This window comes from Anoplophora glabripennis, unplaced genomic scaffold, assembly GCF_000390285.2.
Source record: "Anoplophora glabripennis isolate ALB-LARVAE unplaced genomic scaffold, Agla_2.0 scaffold699, whole genome shotgun sequence".
Lineage (NCBI taxonomy): Eukaryota > Metazoa > Arthropoda > Insecta > Coleoptera > Cerambycidae > Anoplophora > Anoplophora glabripennis.
The window spans coordinates 9757-19930 of NW_019416796.1; the positions used below are offsets into that span (position 1 = coordinate 9757).

The 10174-nt window shown below is 35.8% G+C and overlaps 1 protein-coding gene across 1 annotated transcript; it reads right to left on the reverse strand.

Annotated features, from left to right (window-relative positions):
• Positions 1-1160: 1160 nt before the first annotated feature.
• LOC108911501 (26S proteasome regulatory subunit 4) lies at positions 1161-9037 on the reverse strand. Its single transcript, XM_018716454.1, has 6 exons — positions 8932-9037; positions 8563-8863; positions 7839-8308; positions 7586-7783; positions 1513-1722; positions 1161-1365 (listed from the first exon to the last, which is right to left on the reverse strand). The coding sequence occupies exons 1-6, from the start codon at positions 8932-8934 to the stop codon at positions 1231-1233; spliced, it is 1317 nt and encodes a 438-aa protein (XP_018571970.1). The 5' UTR covers positions 8935-9037; the 3' UTR covers positions 1161-1230.
• Between the last annotated feature and the right edge of the window lie 1137 nt (positions 9038-10174).

Sequence of the window (10174 nt, forward strand, 5' to 3'; positions counted from 1 at the left end):
CCAGGAGCGCATCGGGCCTCAACATTTTTGGACCCACCCCCTCCAGTGTGCTTCCGTTGTCGGCACTTGTTGGAATTATCAAGGAAGACACCCACAAAGAATTTATGAAACAGTGGGATGAAACAATCAGCTGTCACTTTGCTAAGGAGTTCTTAGTGTATCCTAGCAAAGACACAGCCAAAAAATACCTGGCTATGTCTAGGTCAAATCTTCGCCTGGTGACAGGTATTCAAACTGGACACTGTTGGCTAAGGAAACACCTTTACAATATGGGGAAGTGTGAAACACCTCTTTGTAGGGGCTGTGAACAGGAAGAGGAGACGGTGTTGCATTTACTATGTGAATGCACTGCCGTCTCGTCAACAAGAGAGTCCATGTTGGGAGAACGCTGGCCTTCAATGGCCTATATCAGAGAGACCCCCCTGAGCAACGTCACCACCTTTTTCACTGTAATAGGCTGGTTGGCGGCTCATGTGGATTGATCTCTCTAATGGGAGGATGTACAAGGGGCCCGTAGCTTTGCTACCCTCCCCACAATTCCAGATTCACCACGGCAACCTCATTTTAAATTCAAGTAAAACTTTTTATCAAGTGTGCATTTCTTCCGTTAAATGTAAAATAAAAAAGTTTTTCCTCTTATTCACCCCAACTGCAAACGTAAATATTTGTAAATAATCAAAGTAGGCCAATTTTTCTACAAATTGGAATTCTGTCATATCTTTTAATTTGGAACTTTTCCTAATGACACTTTTCAGAAATATTAAAAATAAAGGTAGTTTACTCTTGTTACATTTTCAGATTTTTTTATTTTCTGGACACCCCGTACATGAAATGTTAAGTTTCACCACGGCAACCTCATTTCAAATTCAAGCAAAATTTTTTATCATGTGTGCCTTTTTTCGCAAAATGTAAAATATAAAAGTTTTTCCTCTTATTCACCCTAACCGCGGACATACTGTATGTGTAATTTTAAAGATATTTAATTTCAGTAGTTTTTTTTTTTTAAATATGACTGATGGCTTTAATTAATATCAACACAATTACGTGCATTCCAGTAAGTTTAAATCTCAATGTTTTATAAAGACGACATCTAAAATTTGAAAATCTCCAATTTCCTCTATAAATCATTTGTTGATACAAGGAAAAATAAAACGGCAAAATAAAAGGTTTAATTTATATTATCAAATAAAAAATGTAAACTATTATTTATTAGGATTACAAAAAACAAATCTAAAGATAAAGCCCTTCGGGTGTGCCTTCTTTCTTTCGATAAAGCACACTTTCTTTCGACTTCTTAAAATCTTCATTCATAACCTTCATTCTTCTCTCTCTCAATGCCATAAGACCGGCCTCTGTACAGATTGCCTAAAAAACGGTGGATTTCAATCAACATAAACTTGAGACAAGTAAACTTTAAAATTAGGTTAAAACCATTTATGATCTAAACAAAACAAGCAAATTACAGCAGTGTAAATTCAGATTTAAATAATATATTTTTTACAAAAATACTACCTTAATATCGGCACCAGATAAGTCATCTTTCGCCATAATAAGCTCCTGTAAATTTACATCTTCGGCTAAGGTCATTCTAGATGTATGAATGTTGAAGATACGCTTCTTTGTTTTTTCATCTGGTAACGGGAATTCAATTTTTCTGTCGATACGCCCAGGCCGAATTAAAGCAGGATCCAGTGTTTCAATACGATTTGTCGCCATAATAACCTACATGAATATTTAAAATATTATTTAAACAATACATCTACGAAGTAAGTAATTTTGATTGCAAGTGATAATCAGACATTTGCAGAGTAATTTCGTGAATCTGTGCAAAATAACAATTGGTTCACTATTTTTATTTTACTTGCTCGGTATATAAATACCGGATGTTAAGCATCTTAATAAGCGCAGAATAGTGTTAATTTTGAACAACACACAGCAATTATGTAATAATGAAATATACAGGGTATCCCAGAAGATGTGGGCAATCTCTTGGATTTATATAGGGTTAAAATAACATGAGGTCCTATAAAAATTTTCTCTAGAGGGACCCCCTATGGAGATCCATACAGGCCTCTAAAGGACACCCCTGAAAATATATTTTTTTAAATAACTTTTAAAATACTTTGCGTAATTTATTATTTTTAGGAAACAACAAATGTACATAAAAATGGCATTTTTTTAGATGGGCACAGAAAGACTACAAATTTCACCGGTTTATTTCTCTTTACGACTGTAATAAAAATCATATTAAACAAAAAACAGTTTTTTCTCAAAAACTTTTCTCGAGTTTTTTTCTCATTTTATCAATATCAGTGCCTTTTTTAGTTTAAGGGTCTAAAAAGAATATTTTTGTGCCTTTACTGTAAAGGGTGTAAAAAAATGACACTATTGTACTACAATTAGTCCGTCCCTGGCAAACCAAATAAGCTAAATTTTTTTCATGGGTCAATTTTTAAGGAGTCTTATCTGTTGTCCATCATATTAAAAAATAACTCAATTACACAAAGTATTTAAAGTTATTAAAAAAACTGATTTTCAGGGGCGCTCTTTAGGGGTCTGTCCCCATAGAGGGCCCATGTTATTTTAACGTCCTCTGTATAAATCCGAGAGATTGCCCTCATATCCTGGGACACCCTGTACACAATTACATATTATTTGCTTTACTTTTTATTGATTTATTTAGGTAGACTTCATAAATTTAGTTTTGCCTAACCTGAAATATGTATCTTAAACTGAGAAAGTAGATAATATAGTCCAATCAATCTGTCACGACCTTATGTTAAATTTACAAAATATACCACCTGGAAACAAAAAATATGGTGATATAGGAAAAAAAATTCTAAGATAGTGTATTTTTCCTGTGGCGCATAAACGGCGAAGTTGACCTAAAAAATTCATGTCAAAAAAACGGTTTTTCGCTAATAAAAAAAAACTTGAACTCCAATCGAAAAAGTTAAATGAGAAAGTTGTAGCTATTAAAAAAACCTCTCTTCTACCTATTGATTGGACTAATAATTCATGACTACACAATACTCAATCAAATAAGAAGAATAACTGAAAATGTCATAAACCAATCTAATTTTAGTCATTTAACAAAATACCTGAAAATTTGTACTAAATCCTATTTTATTGTTACTGAAAGTACAGAGTCTCCATAAATAATTACAAGCCACGTGACCAGTAATTTTTTTTGGAACAATTATTTTATTTCCTTCAGGTTGACAATTAAATTTCAGTAAAATTATTAAAATGATAATATTAATTTACACTAAAACATAACAGTTTGTTTCAGCGGCTTTTTCATAAAATTCTATTCGACAAATCAGCAATCACATTATCTCAAGTATAGATGTAACAGTTTGTCATTGTTCATTGTAAACGAATCATTAATATTGATGATGCTAAAATTTAGTGATGGTACCAGTCATATTGGTTGCCTAAGCTCGGCGATTACGTGGCTTGTAAACATTTATGAAGGCTCTGTTTATTATTTTTATTGGGCACTTATACCGGTAGATGTAACTTTCCAAAAGATCGAAGTACTTAAAATAATTGGGAGTTAAAATTGGCCATTTAATTTAGTATTCCTGATAATAACAAAGATTGTAACATCTATTACATTAATTTATTCATTCTTATAAGGAAAAACTTAATTTTGTATTTGATTATCTTTGATTTTTTTGGTGATATTTTTAAATTGTGATTCTGCTGAAGAATGAGCTTGGCTGTTCACCAGATATTGCAGATGTAATCAATACTGGACGGGGGTACGTAGATAGCAATGTAGTTGCTTCCTAAGAAATTATAATTTATAAATTCTTTAACTGCTTCGGACTCATGTCAGATGCTAGCTAAACTTGCAGAATCATTAGGAGTTGATCACACAATAGTTTCCACATGTTTGAAATTATTAAGGATGATTCAAAAGCAAGGACATTGGGTTTCTGTATATGTGAACAGCTGTTTCAACAGCAGAAAATGAAAGGTTTTTACATCATTTTCATGATTAGTGATGAAAAATAGATACGCTACGATAATCCTAAGCACAGAAAATCATCAAGCTTTTGCTGTGCATTTAGTGGGAGCTTTGAAGGGAAAACGATCGCTATACGAGCCGAGACACGATAAAGTCATTTTGCAACATGACAATGCTCATGTAGCAAAACCTATTTGGAAACGCTTAAATGGGAAGTCCTACCCCACTCGCTACATTCACCAGATATTGTCCCTTCTGATCGCTTATTCTGATCGATGCACATGGTCTGGTTCAGCAGCACTTCCATTCTTATGAAGATATCAAAGCATGGGACGACGTTTGGATAGCCTCAAAAGATGTGTCGTTTTCCTGAGGTGGAATTAAAATGCTGCCAGAAAGATGGGAGAAAGTATTGGCTACCGATGAATAGGACCGTCAGTGACGTTTTTTACTAATTTTTTTAAATAAAGCATTAATTTTCACAAAAACAACACCCCATTATTTTAATTAGGTTTATCAGGTATGTTTAAAGTCAAATGAGAGTTTCTGTAGGTTCGCTAGTGACTAAAGTAGTAAGCCTTTCGATTTGGCAACATTGCATGTTGCTGGCGCGCTCGGCTCGCACATTTGCGAAGAAGAATTATTATATATTATGTATCTTACAAGTATCTAATCGATTTCTACGAGCTATCATATGGTTTCTTAGATATCCATTTTCCTATTTATACAAGTTGCTGTGGAAACTGTTTGTCAATTATTGCGTATTCTAAAAGTGGAAAGACCAAAAAAATCTGCATTCTCATAAGACTTCGTACTAAATCGTGAAAAATTATTTTATTAATATCTCGTCTTTAAGCTATTCAAATTAATGTTCATAATTTTTCTTTAAGAATTTTCCTCATATTAATAAGCTTATATTAATTTTTTTATGAATATTTGTTTGTCAATTCCATATCAGATAAACCTTAAACAAATAAGCCAACAAAATGAAGCATATTCCGTAATTGAAACTACTATACAGGGTGTCTCATAATTAGCTGCCAATCCTGAACAGGCCGATTCTATGATCAAAACTAAGTAAAAAAGTTAATATGAACATGGGTCAGGAAATGCTTCCTAAGGGCACAGGGACCCATTGAAGAGGGAGGAATGGAAATCATTTTTTTGCCTTAATCGCGTTGTGATAAATGAATGAAATTTAGTATACACAGCTAAATTTTGATGAGCAATTTGATGGATTAATCCATTTATTTACACAAGGTCCATTGGGGTGGGTACGAGGGGGCCCTTGGTACTTTGCGTGTGTAACTTTTTCATCTTTGACTTTTTAACAAATTGGACAGCAAATTCCGTTTTCCCGAACTGTTTTACGTTAAAAAGGTACTCTTGTTTCAAATCGTTATCTTTAACGGTTTCTGAGAAAATCGCTCTTGAATTAATCCCACTTTGGTCAATTTCATAGTAATTTAAACAAAAAATAATAATAATAATTTAATACGTAATCAGTAATACACATTATTGATGTAGAACAATTATGATATGATGATTTGTTTATGGCTTTTGCGATGGTAATGCTGCGCGGCAGAACGCGAGTACGGCAGAAGGTTTCCAAACAGAAGGCTGACATCAAGGAGGACATTCCTCACTGTATTCCGCAATTTAGCTGCAACCGTCACTTTTCGAAGGGATCATAAGATGGAAACTTAATTTTGATAACAGACAACAAGCTATTTTAAAAACTGTTCAAAAAACCCTCCACCTTCTCTGATACAAAGTCTTGCCCTACGTGTAACACTTCTCGAAGCTATTAAGATGCTAAAACGGTTTTGACGAATTTCATTGGCTGCATCATTGATACGCTGCAGCAATTCCTCACGGGTATCGACTTCGGTGGCGTAAACTTTTTGATTTAGATATCCCCAGAAAAAGAAGTCCAGCGGGGTTAGGTCGGGAGAACGCGGCGGCCAAGCTACCGGTCCGTGCCTCCCTATCCACCGTCCAGCGAAATTTTCGTTTAGGAAATTTAGAACATTGCGACCACTATGTGCCGGGGCTCCATCGTGTTGAAAAAACATGTTACGTCGTAAATTTAGAGGCAGATCATCGAGAATTTGGGGAAGATTTTCTTGAAGTAAGTTTAAATAAAGATTTGAATTGAGACGTTGTGGAATTTCAATAGGTCCAATCAGAGTGTCGTGAATTATTCCCGCCCATAAATTTATGGAAAACCGTTGCTGGAAGTTTGTTCTCCGAACAACATGTGGGTTCTCTTCTTCCCAATAATGAGAATTATGAAAATTTAATTTTCCATTTCGGGTAAAAGTAGCTTCGTCACACCACAAAATTTTGGAAGCTTGCTCGTTGTCCAGCGACAAAATCCAGCGACAAAATTGCATACGTGGCGCAAAATCTTCTGGTATCAAGCCATGTACACGTCGATAGTGATAGGCATGTAGACCTTGTCGCTTTAATATTCTTCCAACCTGAAATGTTAGTAGCACATCTAATCAATTCTGTTAAGGAAATCTTTAAGATATGTAGTACCGTTGGCCGAGGAACATTTATTTGCCTTGAAATGTTCCGTATGCTAGTCGTAGGATCTTGTTCAATAGCGTCAAGGACCTCCGCTTCCCTATTAATCCTGGGACGTCCTTGACCCGGTGCCTTTCGAAAAGTGGCGGTTGCAGCTAAGTTGCGGAATACCGTAGGGAATGTCCTCCTTGATGGCAGCCTTCGGTTTGGAAACCTTCTCCCGTACTCGCGTTCTGCCGCTGCAGCATTACCATCGCAAAAGCCATAAATAAATATCATATCAACTAACTCTTGTCCCGTAAACTCTTCCATTTTTTTCGCTTAGAACTATTAAATTGGCAATCGGGTTGACAATACTTTGACATAAGAATACCTTGATAATTTTGTTTAAATTACTATGAAATTGACCAAAGTGGGATTAATTCAAGAGCGATTTTCTCAGAAACCGTTAAAGATAACGATTTGAAACAAGAGTACCTTTTTAACGTAAAACAGTTCGGGAAAACGGAATTTGCTGTCCAATTTGTTAAAAAGTCAAAGATGAAAAAGTTACACACGCAAAGTACCAAGGGCCCCCCCGTACCCACCCCAATGGACCTTGTGGAAATAAATGGATTAGTCCATCAAATTGCTCATCAAAATTTAGCTGTGTATACCAAATTTCATTCATTTATCACAACGCGATTGAGAGATATTGCAAAAAAATGATTTCCATTCCTCCCTCTTCAATGGGTCCCTGTGCCCTTAGGAAGCATTTCCGGACCCATGTTCATATGAACTTTTTTACTTAGTTTTGATCATAGAATCGGCCTGTTCAGGGTTGGCAGCTAATTATGAGACACCCTGTATAAAATACAACAGAACAATAAGAATTACAAATCGTATTCACAATACTGAAAATTATTTGTTTTCCCTTTGTAACATCTGTATCTGTCAAAAACAGTGCCGCCTCTTGCTTAAATAAACAAAAAACTGGAAAAGTTGGAAAAACTAAAGAATTCATAATCTAGAGACTACCGAATTATCAGAATTTAAATCAAAATTAATTTTATATGGAACTTATTATTAAAATTATACCTTAACATCTCCTCTGGAATCAAACCCATCTAACTGATTCAGCAATTCCAACATAGTCCTTTGAATCTCACGTTCACCACCTGAATTTGAGTCGTATCGTTTTGTTCCTACTGCATCAATTTCATCAATGAACACTATTGAAGGGGCATGTTCCTCAGCTACTCTGAATAGTTCTCTGACTAATTTAGGTCCGTCTCCCTACAAAAATTGCACATTTAAAATCATATAAATTTTTCGTTTTCCAAAATATTACCAAATATTTCTGAATAAGTTCAGAACCCACGACTCGCAAAAACGTGGCCGATGTTTGATTAGCCACAGCTTTAGCAAGAAGGGTCTTTCCGGTACCAGGTGGGCCATACAATATGACACCCTTGGGTGGCTTAATACCCATCTCCTCGTAATACTCTGGATGGGTGAGAGGCAATTCAACGGATTCTTTTATCTCTTGAATCTGAGTATCTAGGCCACCAATATCGGCGTATGTTTCTTGAGGCGCCTTTTCTAGCTTCATCACAGTAACCATGGGATCGGTGTCATCTCCTAGGACTCCAACGACTGCGTGTACTTTATGGTTAAGAAGCACAGAGCATCCAGGCTCTAGTTGATCTTTGTCAACAAAGGATAGAATACTGACATAGTGTTCACTACCTACTGAAGTGGATACGATGGCATGGTTGTCGTCAATAATCTCTTCTAATGTACCCACAGACATTGGAGTTCCTGAAACAACAAATTTTTTCCTTACAATTTACCATTTTATAAATTTAAAGAACATTAAAAACTTGTTACTAATCTTCATATTTTATTTTTGTAGAAACGAGGGATTAGTAAAAGACTTGCACAGTAATCAAAACACTTAAGCTACGTAACAAATTTAAATCCTGCAAATTTTCATGTCTCATCTTTAATAGCCATAACTTCAAAGTATGAAGCAGTGCACTAATTAATTACGAATATCTTATAAACAAAATTACCTCTAAGATCATCAACTTTAGATCTTTCCTCCTCATTTTTCTCTTCCTGTGGCTTAAGTCTTTCTTGATTACGAATGAATTCCTCCTCCATAAGCAAGTAATCCTTTATACGTTCCAGTTTAAGTAATTTCAAGCGGCATCTTGTATGAGGTGTCACTGCAGGTAACTTGAGAGCAGTGTCTGGTCCTTTAGTGCGGCGCTTCTTTTTGCCAACTCTAGTAGGAATTGGAGGCTCATATTTTTTCTTCTTGTCTTTCTCTTCTTTCTTATCACCACCACCTGGCCCTGACTGACTTTGTCCCTACAGAAAAAAAAAGAACGATTATATTGAATTAAATTGAATGAATGTAACACAATAAATTTCCTTACCATTTTCGTTCAAAAATATCTTAAATCTTGAATTTCACAAAGGTAATGTACGAAATCTACTCAGTCATCGACAGTCGACTTCTGTCAATTTTAATTTCGATGATTTGCAAAATTAATTTTTGTGTGTTGGTAACAGTCCAAAGGATTTTTTGTCTTCGAGCATATACTACTAGAGGTAGCATGCCATTGTGAAAAGTGTGGCTAAGTGTGCGAGAGAGACAGAGAATATCTCAGTAAATGCTGTGTGACTCAAGCACGCGCGCGATTGGTTGGAAATGAATGGTCGCGCTCACTGGCTCTCACGGACCGTAAAGGTTCCCGTCGTTGAAGCGAAGAATGAGGTTAAATAATTTTTGCGAGTTCCGTCAAATGTTAACTCAAACTCCTAACACAATCAAACTTGAGCTAACCGCGCCATTGTTCCATGGCTAGAAATTGGCCTCAATGATTTGGGATCGAGTAAACCCCCGGGGTTTACACAGACGAGTCGGCGAAGCAAGAAGAGCGCCAGAAGAAAGAGCCCTAGCCGGCGGGGCCCAGCCAGGACAAAAGGAGGTCCCACAAAGCGCCTACACCGGCCGCATTTGCGGTCGGGGTAGACGACGGATGGGGCCCACCTACAAAGGCTGTCCAGGCTTACACGAGATGAGGCAGGATAAAGAGTGATAATCCCCCTCGATCCCAAATCATTGAGGCCAATTTCTAGCCATGGAATAATGGCGCTCACTTATTCCTTTTTCATATCTTGTGTCTCTTCGTATCACACTCTATGCCGCGTATATATTCTAATTAAATTCTAATAGGAGTTTACGAAAATTGACTCTGGTTGCTCAAATTATTATTTGTGTCCTTGTTATTCTTACGGCTTTAGAGAGAGAGAATGCTATGTTGAGATCACTACAAGGCAATTTTCGTACACCCCTAATATAGAACTATCGTATTCCCTTAGCCTCTTTATACAAAGTACAGCGGCAGTTAAAGTACAAATTGCTTTTTGTGCTTTATTTATTTATTAAATTAATTTAAGGCAAACATTTTATAAATTCATTTATTAGCAGAACCATGAACTTCAGCAGCAAACGGAGCAATACATTTGGACTCAATTTGAGAAAACATCAAATAATTTACAAGCGAAATATAATTAATATTTACTTACGTATTGCTTCTTATGTATTTTTAAATACTGTAAAAGTTTAAATTGATTGTGAAAACAGACTATCTACCTATTGAAAAATCAATGGTG